This window comes from Gallus gallus, chromosome 2 (genome assembly GCF_016699485.2).
Source record: "Gallus gallus isolate bGalGal1 chromosome 2, bGalGal1.mat.broiler.GRCg7b, whole genome shotgun sequence".
NCBI classification, from domain to species: domain Eukaryota; kingdom Metazoa; phylum Chordata; class Aves; order Galliformes; family Phasianidae; genus Gallus; species Gallus gallus.
The window spans coordinates 62422606-62440989 of NC_052533.1; the positions used below are offsets into that span (position 1 = coordinate 62422606).

The 18384-nt window shown below is 44.1% G+C and overlaps 2 protein-coding genes across 16 annotated transcripts in view; one reads left to right on the forward strand and one right to left on the reverse strand.

Annotated features, from left to right (window-relative positions):
* Positions 1-5458: 5458 nt before the first annotated feature.
* LOC112531761 lies at positions 5459-18030 on the forward strand. 5 transcript variants are annotated; one of them, XR_005857285.2, is made up of 6 exons: positions 5459-5522; positions 10865-11074; positions 12108-12255; positions 13990-14135; positions 14265-14857; positions 14975-18030. XR_005857285.2 is itself a non-coding variant. In XM_040695438.2 (5 exons), the coding sequence occupies exons 2-5, from the start codon at positions 12173-12175 to the stop codon at positions 15033-15035; spliced, it is 432 nt and encodes a 143-aa protein (XP_040551372.1). In that variant the 5' UTR covers positions 5459-5522; positions 12108-12172; the 3' UTR covers positions 15036-18030. The 5 variants fall into 5 exon arrangements, 1 of the variants encoding a protein (XP_040551372.1); XR_005857283.2 differs by lacking the exons at positions 10865-11074; positions 12108-12255 and having other exon boundaries at positions 14265-14437; positions 14716-14857; XM_040695438.2 differs by lacking the exon at positions 10865-11074 and having other exon boundaries at positions 14716-14857.
* The window catches only part of HIVEP1 (human immunodeficiency virus type I enhancer binding protein 1), a 119075-nt gene continuing 115046 nt past the window's right edge, over positions 14356-18384 (reverse strand). For all 11 annotated transcript variants that reach the window (XM_025147651.3, XM_004939652.5, XM_015275980.4 and 8 more), the window contains 2 exons: positions 17751-17859; positions 14356-14494 (listed from right to left, as the gene is read on the reverse strand). Coding sequence is in view for 2 of the 11 variants with exons in the window: in XM_046932702.1 (XP_046788658.1) it covers positions 17851-17859 (9 nt within the window). In the remaining 9 variants the exon portion in view is untranslated. The remainder of the gene's footprint in view (positions 14495-17750; positions 17860-18384) is intronic.

Below are 18384 nucleotides of genomic sequence, written 5' to 3' on the forward strand. Positions count from 1 at the left end.
CAGGGCCAAACATGAACCTTTATGATAAATTTAAAGAATATGTCCAGCTTCTTTGTCCTTATTCTAACTTCTTCACCCCTCACCACGGCCTCCAGACCGAGGGTATTATGCAGCTCCAAAAGAGGAAGAAAAGAAACATGGAAAAAAAAAGATTATAGCTGCAAACTGATGCCAGGTATAGCTGGGTTGTGGATGGGACAAGGAGGAGAACGAAAGAACTGTAGAGAACCCTGGAAAGAAAATGGATTTGGAGTTAGTTACATAAGTAAGATGAAATACGTTGAGGATACAGGTGTGGGGGGAATGTAGAACCTCCTACAGAGCCCACCTTGAGGGCTGTGTGCTACATGCCTCCCATAGGCCCTAATCCTGCTCATGTCATTCTGAGGCACTGAAGGAAGCTACCCACCTAACGGCACATCCATAAGGAGGTTCAGTTGGCTTCAGCCAGTGTTTCCTCCCAAGGACAGGTAGCACTGCCAGATCCCATTGTCTGCCTGGCTTCTGCGGTTGTCAGTACGTGAAGCAGGAGGAATGTAAGGGGCTCTTTAAGAGCATTTTACACTGCTGCAGGGGATTAATTGTCCATACTTATCCTTCTGGGCTTAGGTCTTTGCACAGACAGATCAATACGCTTCCTTCTGTAGTTCATCTTCAAACCCGTGTCTGGAGGAAAAGCAGGGACTACGCAGAAAATTGTGCAATGGCTTGCTTAAATTCATATGAGGCTGTAGTTACCCTTAAAGGCATAAACACTGCCTTTAAAGTTAAGGATATACTCAAGTTTTTCTCTCAAGAAAGATGGCTTAAGCATATTTGAATTGCAAAAGTCTTTTCCGCCCATCTTTCACAGTTGCTATATTCAAAACCGAGTGAGGAGCAGTGTCATTGCCACAGCTCATCCCACACCCCTCTGCAAAGACACCCCTGCCAGACTTGAAAAGGCACAAGAATTTCCCTGCGCAGCCCAGAAAGCTTGTCCATTTTCTTTCTATAAATAAAACTGCCAGGGTCACAGTTTCTGAACAGATTATGCTCTCACACAGTGGCTTTCTATGTGAACAAATGCAGTAACCACTTCTCACTTTCATTTGCAAACCTATGAAGAAAGGCAGCACAGATCTATGGCAATTATATTGCAGATCTGCTGTAGGACCGTGGTTGGGGTTTAATGAAACATCACACATGATAGGTAGGGAAATGAGTTGCATCTGGGTGAGCAGTGTGAAGGAAACAGTCTGTCTGCATAAGTCATGCTGGCCAGTGAGTTGTCTAATAGAAAGTTAAGACCATATATAAGATGGAAAAATATGCACCAGGAAGTCCTAAGGCAGGATGCTTTCTGCTCTTTCCAGGAAGGAAGGGAAGTAGACTGATTAATACCTGGGGATGTCTGTGTATGAAAAAAATTCTGCTACAGCCTCTCTACCAAATTCATGTGCATGGTAAATGCCATCCTGAGTAGTTTGTATAAAAAAAGAAGGGCTGATATGCCATGAGCTCCTCAGTGGCATCCCAGAGGGTTTGTGTCAGGCAGCAGTCAGGAAAGCTGAGAACCAAAAGACACGTGAGACTTTGGACTCATTCCTGCCCAAGAAGATCAGCTCCCCTTCCTCACTCTTTCCCAAGGTCCAGGTGTACGCTGCATCCTCATGTGCATCCATCCATTCAGTTCCCTTGCTCATCCCATTGTGGTTCGTGTTACTTGTCATGGAGCGGTCCTCCATGAGTTACCTAGCTTTTGAAAACAGAAAGATTTTAGTGTTCATGGATTTTCATGGTAAACTCCTACGGTTCCGTTGTGTTCTGTGTGAAGAAAATATTTCCTTTTAGTTCATTTCAAACCTGCTGCATGGTGATTTCATTATGATCCTCAGTTTCCAGCATGGGAGGTCCTTATGCACTATACAGACTCCTACCATAGCCTTGTTGTCCCCCCTCATATTGGGACAGGTTTCCTTTACACTGGGTTAAGCCAGCAGCAATGCAGTGACATCCACAGAGGACAGGCAGGAAGCACAGGACAGAATGTGATGCGGAGGCTTCTTAACGTGAGCTGTGGCTTACCCCTGCAGTCTGACCCTATATCTAACACAAAAGGTTTCCCAGCATCACATGTAAAGCTAATTGCTGCCATTAATAGCACAGCAATAAACCAGTAAGCCTTTCCCTCCTGTCCAGAAGGAAGAGAAAACAGGGACCCGACTGCTAAATTCAGCTTTCAGCTTTATCAGAATACTGTTTCTGGCTTGGATGTTTTCTGAGCATCTGTTTTAGCAGCATTCAGATTTATATCCCAAGTGTCCACGTTCACCCAGAAACTCAATGAATTCAGAGGAAACAACTGGTCTCTGAACAGCTGTTAGTTTGGTTTTGAGAACTTCAGAAGATCTTATTAAAATAATAAATTTCCATAGGAACTGCTACTACAGCACTTTTATTATTATTATTATTATTTTTTTTTTGAGAGAGGGAAGTTATGCAAGGCCTGCTGGATGATATCAGCACATCTGGACAGTGTGGAGACTGGGAAGCTTCAAGGGAGGGAAGGGGAGACAACCAGAGGAGAACCTTTGGGTTTTCTCAGCTTGGGGCAGGTAGGGGAGTCCTGGAGGGAGAGCTGCAGACTCTGCCACCCCTGGAAGGACCCTGTCCAGCTCTGCTCTGAAGGTCACCGCCTTTGGCATCCATCACAGACAGCACTGATGGCCACAGTGGGAAATGCAAGTCCAAGCAATTTTGTTTGTGTTTCCAGCCCTAAATGCTTACACCATCGCTATGGATTGTATTTATGCTCTTAGGGATCTGCAGAGGGAGGTTTCCTCCCTGCTCTTGCCTAAGAAGTATTGCACAACAGGAAGGTGCTGGATGCCTTGGAGCGGCTTTTCTCAGTCCTGCTGATAGGAAAGAGGTAGCTTTGCAGGGCTGCCAGCTCCAGGCTGCTCTGGGACTCCCCAGAATCCTGCGGTTGCTGCACCTCACAGACACCGCTGTGCAATCACATCCTTTTAGCGTCTCCAGATGCGAGACAGGGCCGCAGTTACTTGCTTTTTAATTTACACACTTGTTCCTGAAAGCGAAGAAGAAAAAAATATTGCTTTGGTTTAAGCTTCTGCACACATCGTCATGATATAACTGGTTTTCGATAGAGCCACCTCTTAAAAACATAACTAAAGGTCAAATATTAATGGACAGTACATGTCTTCAAATGTAATTAAAAGCACTGATACAAAGCTGCTTCTCTCCAGAAAGTTCCTTTGCTTGGCTCAACTTTCAGGGCTGGCCATTACTCTCAGTTGCTTAAATCAGGTTGATTCATAATCCTCTACAAGAGAAAAATCAATGCTGGAGTGCTCTGCTTCTGTAACAATGTACATTAGTGAGGCTGGAGTGCCTCCTCAGTGAGATAAAGCAGTTAAAATATGTAGAGAGAACCTCCTGAATTCATTATGAATTGATTTTCATCCTTTTAATATTCTTGCTTACAAAGAAATTCCTATATAACACACAGGCCTTTTTCTCTGCCTGTTCATCTCCTCCTTGGTTTGGGACTCAGTGCTTTCCTCCTGCAAGAAGATGGTGAGAACTGCAGCAGGAACAGCCTGCTCACCAGCTCTGCTTTGTAGAAACCCAGCATTAAAGTAGCTATGGTTAAAAAAAAGAAGACAGAAGGAAATGGCAAATATCTCTTGCAGTGAGGAAAATAGGAATTTCTTAACAGAAGAAGAAGCTTGACAGGAATCCATCTCTTTCTCAGGTGGCTTCAGCTGGCCTGCACTGAGTTACAGGGAGCTGGTGCGTTCCCTGCCTCAGGGCATGCCTGTAACACCTCCTCTGGGGTCAACAGACTGCTTTGTGGGGACAAATGGCTTGGCAGAACTTGGTGAGGCCAGTCACTTCACCTGCTCTGTTACACCTGAGGAGCTTAGGAACAGACGATGGCGATACATGCTCTGTCTTTAAAGGCTTAATCACATAACTTGGGCCGTGTCTGTGTTGCTACAACTGCAGTCACTTCAGGTTTATTTTCTAATGCAGCTGTATCCTTCACCAGCTGGGCTGCTCTCAAGGAGTTCTTCTCCCAGTCTGTATAGGTATCTGGGATTGCCTCGACCCAAGCACAACACCTTGAACTTGGCCCTGTTAAACCTCATGGGGGTCCCATAAGCCCTCTTTTCAAACTTGTCCAGATCTCTTTGGGTGGCATCCCTTTCTTCTGTCCTATCAACTGCACCACTCAGCGTGGTGTCAAGTGTAAACTTGCTGGTAAGTTTCCTAAGATCTGCTTAGTAAAAAATGGGACTGAGACAGAGTGCAGTCACAGTGATTTATGAAAAACAGAACAGAAATTCAGGCTTATGTTTTGTATTTTTCCTGACGGAGTTGTAAAGGACAGAGGATACAAGGAGATATTGCTGGTACCGTGGTAGCACAGGCACAGCAAGTCATCAGCAGGAACACCAACATAACTGCCTTAGTTTTCATAGAATCATTGAATTGTGTAATTGTTAGAGTTGGAAGAGACCTTTAAAGGCCATCTAGTCCAACTCCCCTGCAATGAACAGGGACATCTACAGCTAGATCTTCACCTGACCACTATGACTTCAAATACAATCGAGAGAGGCTTGATGACTACATCAGTGAATTCCCTCAGGACTCTGGGATGCATCTCATTGGGACCCATAGACTCTCAGGTGGTTGTGAAGTTGATCTTCCCTTACAGTGGGAGGGACATTGCTCCCCCAGTCCCCACATTCTGACTTATCCACTTGAGGGGTCTATGAAGAGTAGCCACCAGTGAACACAACTTTTTAGTTGTTCAGTACCTCAACCTTCCCCTTGTCCATTGTTACCAGCCTGCCTATATTGCTAACAGTGCTTTGCCTTCTCGGGCCTTCTTTTTCTGGTTGATGTACTAGCAGAAAGAGCACAAAAACTGAGGCTTCCGGTGGAAAATATTTCAAGAACAGGTGACGAACCATGCTAAAGCAGATTTTGTGCTTAAATTCATAATGGAAATGATTATAGACGAAGCCACGAATATGCTGGATCATCTATCTTTCTCTGAGATTGCCAGATGTTTAAAGTCACTTGAACCACAACATAATACAAAGACCGTATCTGTTATTTTGACTGGTGCTTTTAAAAAATGTGCTGTGTTCCCTTGTGTTGTTCCATCTTACTCTCTCTCCCTTTTTCCTCCTCCCTGACCTGGGTGATCAGCTTACGGCTTGCCTTCAGGCTGTGGCTGCCCAGGTACACCCATCCTCTGAGGAGGTATCACCAAATGTCCTGCCAAAGGCTGTGCTTCTCCCCAGAAGATGAATCACTGCGGAAGTACGCCTTCATGCCTGTGCTTTGATAAACAGCGAGGTTAGATAAGGTTTCCAGCTGGAGGGGGAGGAATGCTTTTCCCACCAGAAAACCCTTCTGTCTAAAGTCCATTTCTGCTGACGCTGTCTAACAGCCAGGATGCAGCTGGAGGAAGAATCTTGACGCTTGCTTCTCTCCTACGCTCACAGGTAATTCTTAGAAAAGCCCTACAACTTCAGGCATAGCACACATGCTCCTCAAAGCATGAGGTCTGATCTGACATCAGTTATTAGAACAGCAAACAACACTCTTCTCTGCAGCTACCTGTATGTGAACGTTGTTACTCAGGGAGACCTCCTCTTTCCTCAGTCAATTTAACGCAGCATTAAAAGATGGCGTTTATGCAAGCAGTCATCCTAGCGTATAGGATTTTTTTTTCTAAGTAAGATATGGAGATGCATCGTTTTGGGCCTCAGTTCTTTGGAAACTACTCATGTACTTCACCCTTAATGAGCAGGCTAGGGAATTTTTCCCTGCCTCTTTCTTAATATAAAGAAAATGTTTAAGACAGCCTTTTCCTTTTTGGTGATCCATAAAGCACTGTGTTTGCATTTGTGAACTCATGCCCACATCAGATTATTTTTATCATTACATTGTTCTCCCTATGGAATTTGTTAGCATGTTGCTGGCTATTTTCATCCTTCAGATGAAAATGAATCTACTGGGTAGAACAGAGCTCAGTCATTATGAGGTTTTTTGATGAAAGACTTAAATTGCATCTGAGAAATACAAATTACAAGGCCTAATGTTCCCCCAGAGATTTTAATTTAATACACAAAAGGAGCTGCTCACTCCCTGCTGAGGTCATTACATGAAAATTCTTTTTCTACCGAACAGAGTAATTGGGACCACTGGAGCTTGTTTCCCCTTCACCCGCTCGCTCAAAAAAAGGATGGGTCAATTTTGGCTGCCTTCAGAAGGCTTATGAGTGATCAGGCTTAAGATGAATTTTGTTGTTGTTTCTGTACAGAACAAAGAACGTGTGCGAGCTCCTGTCCATGCTGCAGGCATTGCACATGGTGCTGGCCTCTTCTTTCACCATTACGGTACAGGGCTGGAGGAAACTGCTGAGGTCCAGGGCTCCAGAAACCCGAATGCCCAAAATATTGCTGAGGTCCAGGTCTCCAGAAACCCCGATACTCAAAATATGGTGCCTGTCTCCCATCGTTGTGCCATGTAACCTCTTCAGGAGGCAAGAAAACCCTCAGAAAATGTAGCACGTCAGCAAGAAGGAGGGTGCACTTGTGGGAGGGTGTCCATGTCAAAGATCCCTCAAGGGGTTCATAGCCAGCTGCCATTGGACAAAATCTTGGAGTCAATTCCATCCATATCTGCTTTTTTCCAGTGATTCCTCTGTGTAGATGTCAACTTTTGGGCCAGGCCACCTAAGGTGGAGTCACAGAAGTGACTCCAGGACAAACAAACATGCTGAGGTCACCCTCAAGTTATAGCATCATTGGGATGTCAGCAGGTCAGGCTGTGGGTCAGGGAAGATGATCCCACTGCGGTCCCCACTGCAGCCCCATTAACCTCTGTGGCTCAGCTCCTCTGTCTGGTTAAAATTTAAACACTTGCGTAAGTGGTTTGCTGAACCAGTGCCAGCAAGATCAATGTCTTGCAGGACTGAACACATTAATTCTCGCTCTTGGAGAAGTAGTGGGGATACAGACGAGCCAGAAAACTGAACAATTTGGGAGTATTTGATCCAATGAGGAGGGCAAATTCCAAAGTTTAGGAATCCTCATGCACTTTGTAAGAAAAAGAGAAAAGGAGTTCAAGGTTCCCGTGCCTCAACTGAGCCTGGGGCTGTGGTAACAATGACTGTGCATGGATGAAGGATATTCTTGCACACCGGAGAGAGCCAAGACACTATTTGTCATGCTGGTTTGCAGGAACAGATTATGTATTCACCAGCCTCTTGTTTCTAACTTCAGAAAAAAAGTTTCCAAATATTCTTTTCTTCTGCTCAATTTTGTATTGAAGAACAAAGCTCTCAGGAGAATGGGCAGCTAGGAAGCACGTTTGTTCCTGGAGTGATACTAAACTCCTTCAACAGAAACAGATGATAACAAGTACACTAAAAGCAAAAATAAAATATGCCTCAAACAAAAGCAATATACTTCCAAAACAAGGCTCCCAAGCACACTGGTTTCTCCCAAAGAGGATACGAGAATGAACACACGACACCTGTTAGTCACGTCACTTAACTGCATGCCTGTACTCAGATCTCATGATGATGACACTGAAAGACCCTAAGCAGAACATAAATGCTGAGCTACAATAAAGGCTTTCAAAACAGCGTAGATGGAGCCATTATTTCCCCCCAGGGTTTTAGACATTGAATTCTTTCAGGAGCTATTTAATTATTTTGTTTTATTTTTTGCTCAGTCTTTATGGAAAAGCTTAGTAAAAGGACTGTTCATTTTGACAAGGTTCCTCAGGGAAACCTCCAGACAAAATAGCAGTAATTTCTTCCTCACATAACTCACCAAGAAAAGTAGCAGAGGAAGTAAAGGGGTAATAACAGAAAGGGGAAGATAATCATTTAAAAGCAATTGCTTGATACCAACACATTGTAAATGTATTTAATGTCATAAGCACAGGCTTACTTAGGGAAGACATGAATGAAGAAGCATCAGGAGCAAAGAGACACAGCTAAAGCAACTGTAAGAAGAGAAGGAAGGGATGTGGGGACAGAATTCCATTAGGAATGGTGTCATGGCCCTGATGAAGGCTTAGCGGTTGGATCTCAGCCTTATGTTTCTTCCAGAGATTGGGCTGCCAAAGCACTCAGCAATTTGGAGGCCTGCCTGGCCTTCTTTCTCCTTAGAGGGAACGGTTATGGTGGAGATCCATATATGTAAATATGCACATATCTCTGGTGTGACGTGGTTTTCAGAGAGGAGAAAGATCAGGAAGTCCCACTTCTCTGAAGATATGAGGACTTTTGTCTGAAATGCATGGGCCTGCCAACCTGTGCTTTTCTTGCCCCACATGATCCCACCTTTCCTCCTACCCACGGGCTGTACTCCTGGCTCTGAGGACATCATCCTCCATCCACTCAAAAGGAGGATGGTGTGTCAGACCTCAGCCTCCCACTGGCAGTAGTCTAATAATAGTAGTTTAACATGGCATTGTTTTTTTTTTTTTTTTCCTGTTTGTTTGTTGTTTGTTGGGTTTTTTAAGAATTTTCAACAGATCTTCCCTTATTCCTCCAGCATCAGGGTATAATCCAGATTTATAATTTTGTTAAGAGACTGCAGCATCAGTGACTGCCCAGGTCCAACAGAGTGCAACAATATCTTCCCCCCGTACTTGTTCTGATCCTTCTAGGCCTTGAAACTTCATGAACTTATGCACGTTGCTGAGTTTTGATCATAACAGCAGTGACTTGTCCCTTTGACTTGCTGTACATTTGATTTTATGGTTTGTGATTGACTTGGTCATCATCCCCCAGTTTCTTAGTGACACCATTCGTAGTGTGTCAGGGACATAAATCATTGCAGGTTTCAGGCTTGGGCTTTAGGATGTGAAATATCCCCTTAGAAGTGTGTTGAAAATACTCAGCCAGGGATGCTTTTGAGAAGAGGAGTGCCATGAGAGCAGTAACAGCTTGATGTCCAACACATCCACCTCTAGGTGGTACACGTCCTTCCCCCAGGACCGGCAACCAGCCATTAACTGTGGTATTTCTATGAAAGATAGCTTCAGTCCCATAAATTCATATGAACATCAATTTTGCAGCTATGGGGACAATTCAGACTCTCTCCTTTCTTTTGTTTAATACAGACCAGAAAGTCTCAGTCAATAAATTCTGTGTTGAGCTCAAAAGTACTGACTGAACCATGAAGAAAAATATCAAATATTGACATAAGACTGAAAGGAATGGGGAACATCCCACATGGAACTGTTCACATATCGGCTACGTATCCTCATTTGCCTTCTATCTTTACAACAACGCACATGTCTAACAAGCTTCCAGCTTTTGCATTTTGCTTCTCCGCTTAAGGAAATATCCCTTTCCTTTCTGAAACTCTCTTATAATTTATTCATAGAGTGAGATAGCCACCTCTTAAGCATCTCCTGGAAAAACAACAAACTGATCCACCCTCATTTGGACTCTTCTAAATCATTTCAATAATAGTTTGGTATTCCAGACTATGAATGTGCATTATATTTCCTTCTACTCTTGGCCTGGTTAATGTTTTACTGCTGAAACCTTATTTCTTTTCTATTTCTTATTATTTTGTTTGACTGTGAGAAGCCCATGAGAGCTGAAAAAAGGCCTCATGAAAGAGACAGCAACCACTTAGGCTGTTTGGGAAGGTTTGTGATGGTTTCTGTAGATGAGATTGGCACACTAGGTGCACATGTAGGTGCTTAGCTAGAACACTCATCTTCAGCAAAGGCTCTGGTCCTCAGCCCCACCTACGATGGTCACAGTTGTACTCCTGCCTGGACGTGGATCAACACTGACCCAGGCTCCAATGTGTGGGCCAGTGTCGTGGTTTAAGCTTGGACCTGCCTGGCTGCTGTGGACTTGCCTGGAGAGCTGGACTCTGGGCTACCTCTATTTATGTATGTCCCTGCCCTCCCTGCTTGGGGCTGTGGCTCTGTGCTCCTTGTCCATCAGCGAGGCTTCAGCTCTCAGCCTTGGTGTCATGCTTGCCTTGCTGTCCCTTGCTGTTCCCTGTCACCGCTGAAAGAAAACTTGTAAAGCAGAGAGGTGTCTAGCTTTAAATGGAGTGACAGTGGAGACACAAAGTGCATTGTGAGCACAGTGCTGAGACACTGCCATTGCTAAAAAGAAAAAAAAGAAACAAAACAAAGGGAAAACAAACAAGAAAATCAACTAACTTCCTTCATAAACATTCTGATCCTTAATTTCTCAATGTGAAATAGATGTTTCTCTGCTTTGTATGTACTAATCCCAATCTTCCATGCAGAAAGGCACATGTGCTCTGCTATTTGCTGTCTGAAGAGAGAACAAAAATTGAAATTCAGTGCTGTTGGCCATAAACAACGAGGATCTGAACACAAAGGCAGAGATTTCCCTGGCATCTCCTTTGAACTTTATAGAGAGATGTACTGCAGCTGGTGACAGGACACAGAAACCTGGATCAAAAATGCCATTTCATCAACACTGGCAACCCAAAGCAGAACAGAAAGAAGGTGGCAATGAAAACACTAGAGAAATAGCTGGCAGATTTATTTGGGGTTGGTTATAGCTCATCCCGTGTGTTATAAAAGTTCTGGCAGATCTGTTTAGAAGACTAGAGGCACCCCAAAAATCAAGGCTGGGGTCCTGCTATTGCAATTACTGCCTTTGAAGAGGAAAAATAAAGGGATGGATTTATTTAGAGAAAATACTGATCCCTGAGTTGGACTATACTGATGGATGGAGAAGAGCCCTACCTGGGCACTCAAAGAGAGATCATCCCTACATGACATTAATTCTCTGCATTGCATTGCTATCTGTCATGTTTCACAGGGAAGAAGCCTTTGCAAAGAAGAGGGAGAAAACAATTCTGAGGGAGGAATGTCCTGTACAGAAAGGGACAGAAGAAAACCCAGAGGCACCATTGCCTGTATGATAGGCAGCTGTGGGATCCTTTAACTAGATAACAGCAGTAGGAAGGTCCTCTCCTTGAGACGCAGCTGGTCTGGCCAACAAACACTGTGAGGAAGAGCCAGGAACCTGGTAGGTGTCATAGTCATCAGGAATATCCTGGGCAGCCCCAGGTTTACCTTAATCTACCAACAGACCTAGAAATCTCATTCATGGATAACAGCACTTCCAGCCTCCAGAATAAGGAAGAAAGAGCTAACCTGACATTGATGGCCAGTAAATATTAAATGTGAAACTGAAGGTATAAAGCAAGCAGCTGGAGTCAGGATGGTGCTCCTGAGCATCACTACATGTGCCAAAGTGGCATGGCTGCGTGAGCCTCTCTCCTGCCCTTTCCTCCCACGGCTCTGTGCTAACAGGGCTTACCCAAGAAAGAGCAGCCTGCTGTCTCCCTCCCCATACTGTGCCTCGGTGCTCAATAGCCTGTCACACAGTCCACTAATTTCCAGACCTCTGAGCCCAGCTCAGATCTGGTTTCCAGGCTTCTTGCCTTTTGCAGGCTGCAGCCCATCAACACTCTCCACGCTGTTCACACCTCCCACTGCTCCTCTCAGGGATGAGGTGACAAGTGTGCCCTCCCTGCTGCCAGCCCCTTCCTTCCCCTTGCAGACATGGCTCACTCCACACGGTGCTGCTCTCCGCAGGCCTGAGATTCTCACTCCAATGACCAGAGAAGAAGGCTGCGCAGACTCCTTCTGACTCCCATAAACCAAAAGGACAGCCTGCTGATTTTTAAAATAAAGCTATCAGTTTTGCATGCAGTCACCCTGCCTGATTTAATGAGCCGTCCCCTCCAAATACCTCACGTTAATGCGTTTCTGTGCTTGCCTGTCTGGGCTCCCCTGGGACCTGCTGTGGTTTTGGGTGCCCATGGCAGACCATGCTCTGCCAGGTTGCAGGAAGGAAGCCCTCTGCTCCTTGCAGCTGTGTCCCCACAGCGAGTCAACCTTGTCTTACCACAAAAGAGACGTCCCATCTTGTTTCTTGACTCTTTGATGAAGCCTCTTTCTGATCACAGAATCATAGAACACAAGAATCTAGTCCAACCGCCAACCCATCCCCACCATGCCCACTAACTATGTCCCTCTCTGCTACATCCACACAGTTTCTGAGCACCTCAGGGATGATGACTCCACCACCTCTCTGGGCAGCCCATTCCAGCGCCTCACTATGATATCAGGCTCATCTCTGAGACTGCTGCCGGGAGATCTGCACATGTGGGGCTCTTCCTCCCTCTTTTGCCCTTGTGCCAGGTAAACTTGAGTTTCAACTGCATGAGCAGCCACAGATAGGCAGGCAGGGAAAGTCTGCCCATCTCCTGTACCTTCATTATTGGAAGCCTCTCGTGAAATTGGATTAGCACTTCAACATCGTGTGATAAAGCTTCATGTCCCAGGTTTTGTAAATGCTCTCAAGATTAAAAAAAAAAAACAAAAAAACAAAAAAAACACTTGTCAAACTCTTTCTGCATCGTTTGGGGACAATTATGGTATTGCTGGATTAATTACAGTGTTTCTACACTGCTCTCCTCTGATTCTACTATTAAAACACAGCAGAAATCAGAGTCTGTTTTGACCTTTATTCAGAGCCTCCTGTTAAAGTGACTTTCACAACAGAACCCAATTTGTCACATTTTATTTGTACTTTAATTTTATTATTAACAGATTAATGAAGCTGGTAATGGGTTTCCCGATGCTCCCTTTGGAAACGTGAACTGTGTCCCTTCCTTACATCAATCTGCTGTCAGCAGATGAAGCGCCTTTGCGGAACGCTATTAACTGTTACCAGAAGCAATTAGTCAAAATAGCAAGTCAGCTTCAAACGGAAAGACTCCAAATTCCCTCAGTGTGTTAGGAATATGAGAGAGCAGGATTTAGCCTTGCCGGCAGACATAAGCTTGTAGGGCCTGCAGTATGCATCTGGGTTAATGACACGTAGAAATGCAAATGTATCAGACGTTAATTTGCTTGAAGGAACAACGCCAGGCTTAAAAAAAAATAAATCACTTTCCCGTGTCATTAACAGCAATCCCCATTGTGCCAGAAATAGCCACGTTCTGTGCTTGGATACCCTCCCTGCTTCAGCCTTAGAGTGAAATCCTGGCCACCCTGCAGGTAGAAGGACACCGTTCCCCACCACACCAAGGTCAGGCTCTGCAAATGAATTATTTCAGAAGTATTCAACCTCCTCCGCCAAGGCATCGAAGTCCCACCTCATCCCAGATCCCATCCCTTTTTTGTTGGTACCAGAAATTCAAAAGGTACTCAACAGGGATACGGGCAAAGCTGGCTTTAGCTCAGTTCCCCATGTTTGGCACCGCCATTGTGCAGACAGCTTTACTGAAAAACCAGCCATTGCCCCCCTTTCTCTCCAGCACTGTAAAGTGATGTGGTGAGGCACTACTTCTGGTGCACTGATAATTGGAGTAAGTTACTTAATTGGAGTAAGACTGACACAGCCTTTGTTCCACCATTTGGCTACTTGCACTCACTGGAGGAACAGCTTATTGAAAAAACACAATAGATTGTCCAACACTCCCACAAAAATGGGCTCTCTCATTATCCAAACACATCATCTGCTGTCCCAAATCAGACACGGCTCTTGTTCTTAAATAAGAAGGATCAAAAGGCACGCGTTAAGAGGGGAGTTTAAAATTCTGTTGAAAAAAAAAACAAGCCAGCAACCATGTTCAGAATCTTAGAATAATTATTTGTGCAGACTTCAAGATCAAACAGTGCTGAAATAAAGACTTCACTGACTTAGCTCAAACCTGTGTTCAGAGGCTGCAAGGGGAGAAGGGGCGATTAAGATAATCTATGTTGACCTGATGACCCCAAGTTTCGGCATTTCACCGGTGCAGCATTTTCTCAGTTGTTTGTATCACTAAATGGACCATTGAATAAAACCACCAAGAAGACAACAGAACACATAAACGTGAAAGAGACAGACCACGTGCTTTCATGTTCCTTTAATCTGTGTGTTTGCAGGCAAGGCTCAACACTGAGACCGGCACCACCAAGGCCTGTGCTGATGCGGCGCTCTCTGCTGACGCTCGCAGGGGTCATTCTCCATCAGATGAGGAGGTCCCAAATGCAAGGAAGAGCCAAGTACAAAATGCAAATACTTAGAAAGGGTAATTTGTAGAAGGCTCTGGGTAAACTACATAATTTCCAAAGTGTCTCTTTCTGTTTTTTACTACTTTTTTTTTTTTTCTGTCTACTGTTTCTATATCGCAAATGCTTTGCATCATGCCCATTTTCAGCAGGACACAAGAGAGAAGTTGGGATGCGTTTCTTTGCATGTGCCTTTCCTAATCTGCTTGAGCTGTCTGATGTCTTCATACCTAATATATTCTGCGTCTTTGATCTGAGCTGGAGGATGTATTGAGGAGGAACAGTGATTCACAGGAGAACAGGATATCCACAGGGAAGCCAGGTACCCAGTCCAGCAGAATTCATCAGCGCTAGGTGTGGGAGCTCTTGCTCTGAAACACTGTAAATAAGAGAGAGTCAGAGGTTATTATAGGGATGGGAATAAACAAAGAAACACTATTTAAACCTCCAAGCGTCAAAAATGGTTTCTGAACGCCCACTCGATCTGTTGGCAAAGCAAAACTCTGAAGTCCAGAAGAAAACATCAATATCTACTTTGCAAAGAGCCTCTGTTTCAACATTTGCTTCTGTTTTGGCTTCTGGATTGTTTTTCCAAACTAGGGACACGCCTAGCATTGGCCAACGGGGCTGAAACACCGGATGCTGCCTTCGGGTGCCCAAGCACCCCAGAGACCTGGTCAACCCCAACCTTCAGCATGGAGCACTGCCTGCAGGGTGTCTGGCGGCCCTGTGGTCCTGACGGGTGGGTGGATGTGAGGAGCGACATTCCCTGCCATGCACATCCTCCTAATAAAAATTAGAGAGCTGCTATCTATTTGATGCAACTGGCACCTCTGCTAAATTGGTTCTTGTTTTTCAGGAGGAGGTATTTGGTGTTGACACTGAAGAACCTTGCTCACAAATGCCTGCAGTCGGTTTAGGTGGAACTCCTAAAGCACAAGGAGGATGTTTTAAGCACCTAACTTAACAAAAAGAGGACATGGTAGATATACTGGAACTCACAAACAGCCTTCAGCTGGCCTATTTCCAGCGTCAATGCCTTGTGCATGGTAATGGATTTCAAATTCACTAAAGAACACAGCTACAAAACCAAACAGGCCTTAACATTTGACCTTCTTAGGGAAAACAAGCCTCCTATTACCAAAGAAAACTAAGCATGCCTGGCTAATTTACTGATCTTAGGGCAAGCTTTCTTTCCATGACAGAACCTGAGGAATGTAAAGCCTGCTTATCTTTCAGCTAGCATGGTTTCCTTTGGTCTCTCATGGAGTATCTGCAAATCACCATTCATCTCCTAACACATGGACTTGTCCTGTCTGTGTGGAGGGGACCAGCAACACGTTTGCCATAAGGCTTTTTTATGATTCAGCATTTCTGGAACAAAACACGAACATCAAATCAAATAATTACATGCTGTTACATCCTTGTTGCTGTTTGCTCATCCACCCACAGCCATTCCACTTAAGATTATCTAATAAACAATCTGAAGTATTTTAGAGTAGCCTGTTTTTATCCTCAGCCAAGAAGAGTTAGCAATCCAATGTTAAGCTAGCAGTTCCAAGTCTATGACAGCGGTCTGACCCTCGACACAAAAGACATTAATGGTTTCTACGTGACCTAAGGCTCTAATATTTTATATATTGTTAAAGATGGCCATCCATAGGTGTAGAGAGCCTCACTAGGCAAAGGAGAATTCCTCAAGGCTTGGAAGGACTATTCTAGCCACATGTTTTTTAAGACATTCCTAATTTAACATTCACAACTAGAGACTGACCGTAACACATAGTCTATGACGGCCGACACCTGCTGTTCATCTTACAAAGCCTGACAGGAAGGTAAGGATTCCCTGCTAGGGGATGTCTCAAAGGAACTTTCAAAAGCAACAGAAGTAGGGGCCCTGCAGATGAATCAGCTGAAGGCTGTCTTGAGCAAGCACTCTTTATTGTAGATTATTTGGTTTCCCTGGCTTTTGGCAAGTCAGCCACACCAAAACTGGTCTTTTTTTCAGGAAACCATCTCCATGCTGTCTTTGAAAGCCTATTCATGGGTTTAAACTGAAGTGTTGATAAAACTTTTGGTGAGGATTATCTTGCAAAAACGAGGACTTCTGGAAAAAGTATCATGAAAGACATTTTGTGTTCTATTTAACGTGCATGTCAGTACACTGAAGACGAGATAGATCTGTTATTGCTGTATTAAGAAGCCATTCAGAACTTTTAGTTCTGCAACGTAAAGCAAAATGTATTTTTGTTTTAAGGTGCATCTTTGCTTTTGTGGTGACCCAGGCTGTGTTCAGCCAATGAATGCAGTCTGAAATAAAGCACATTCAATGTGTGTTTTAATTTGTGTATATGTAAAATTCCCGTGAGGCATGGGGATGTAATGCTACAGATAGAGAGGTCTTGGGCTGACTACAGCTGAAGCAGCTGCCAGCGTTTTAGGTCTCGTATTAAGAAGGAACAGGTAGGTCATGCTGTAGCTTATTAACCCCAAATACAGGATATAGTCACATTATTTTAATAGAGTCCCTGTCCTAAAACCAATATTGTCACATGGACTGCAAGAGAACAAGCTGTCTTCAAAACCTGACGTCTACCTTAGCAGCAAACATCATGTCCTGTAATGAGAAATCAATTGCAGTCCAAGCTGAAAGGAGAGCTCCAGGCAACCGCTCAATTCTTTTTCTAGAGAAGGCCCCTGGCACTTAACAGGGAAGCATCTGCATGCCTCTCACAGAAGCTGACCATGTCATGTCCTTACTGTAGCTGTACTCGTGCCCAGTCTTTAGCCAGCACCTGTTTGCACCCTGTTGATGGGAATAGGTTGTGTGAAGATGCCAGACTGTGACTGGGTGCACAGAGGAGAAACACGCACCCTGGCCTTTGAATGTTTGAACAGCTGTCCTGGATTTGCCAGAGGATGTCTGACAGAGTCGTTAAAAATTGATCCCTGAGTAAACAACCCAATGCTATTTACTCCAATTCAGCTGTGATAATTTACACCATCCGAAGACTGCCAGTGCCTAATCCTGAACTGTCAAATCTCTGTGATGTTTGCTACTAACTTGAACAGAAGGATCCCTGAGGTAAGGGGAGTGCAATTGCACACTACTACTACAGTGCACCACTATTGATTTGAAAGAAGAAAATGAAGATATCACGCAATTTAAAATAGAAAAAGAATTAATTCAGATTGAAAATATAATTGCTAGCAGCATTCCTACTTTGTGCAAATGCAGAACACTTGTGTGCATGTGTACAGCATAGATATTGGTTACGTGCACGATTAGAATGGAACCAACAGGCACTGACAGAGGAGAGGTAGGGAGTGTAACCTTCTCTCTGCTCTGCTCATTTTTCTAGGATTTTTTTTCCCATTGCCCAGTGCTATAGAAGTACCTCACGGAAAACTCATTTGGAAACATTTTAGAGGGAAGGAAAACAGTACAGTCGTCAGGGTGGCAAATGCCTATCTTCTAGGAAAGTGTGATGTCCTCCCAACTCCATTTAACAACATTAGATATATCCAAGATCCTGCTTCAAGTGAATACTTCCTCATCTGCTTTACATGGTGAAGTGTGGTGACTGCTCGCCGTCTCTTGGTCCTTTTCCTCTATTTAACTGCTGTTGACTTACCAAACGACAGACATCTTAACTTTCCTCGTTATGACATTATCTGTTGTCTTGTCATTCCTGCTCTTCAAGATACCGCTTCCATCTCTTGACCTTGTTGTCTTCAAAACACCTGGAACAGAAAAGATACGCATGTAGACGGTCTGATTCACCAGGCTGAATTTTGTGTTCAATTGGTGACTGCTTCTCTGTGCCAGTACAGTACTTCCTGGCATTAATTCTCAGAACACGAGCAGAGAAAAACTGCTAGTTAAATAAATATTTAAGATGCGTATATGGTAAATCTCTGGAGTTTCTAAATGGTTAGTAGAATGAGGACTTCAGGGCATGTGGAACAGCTACTTCTTAATGCTTCCTGATAAAATTCAGGGAAATACTTGCGATAGCATTCAGAATGTTGGTGATAGACTTACAGTGCTGTAAACCTGTGTGACCCAGTCATCTTTTTGTCACGCTGTAGCTAAGTAGACTCAAATTAATCAGCATAGTTCCAGTTTTCTGATACGTGCTCACTTTGAAGAAGCCAAAACTAATGCAAAGTTTCTAGGGTCGATTAACAACAAACCTTCCCCTGGTTCCTGTAGCAAGGCTCTCAAATCATATGTAATGCAGCAATGGTTTTCTTTAACTTGGGCTG

What these genes read in the sequence shown, in the direction of transcription:
- LOC112531761 (XM_040695438.2), top strand. Translation starts at nt 12,173, where the DNA reads ATGATATCAGGCTCATCTCTGAGACTGCTGCCGGGAGATCTGCACATG. An exon ending in CTCTTTTGCCCTTGTGCCAG is followed by an intron (nt 12,256 to 13,989) that starts GTAAACTTGAGT and finishes GTGTGTTTGCAG; the next exon opens with GCAAGGCTCAACACTGAGAC. An exon ending in CGGCCCTGTGGTCCTGACGG is followed by an intron (nt 14,858 to 14,974) that starts GTGGGTGGATGT and finishes CTTGTTTTTCAG; the next exon opens with GAGGAGGTATTTGGTGTTGA.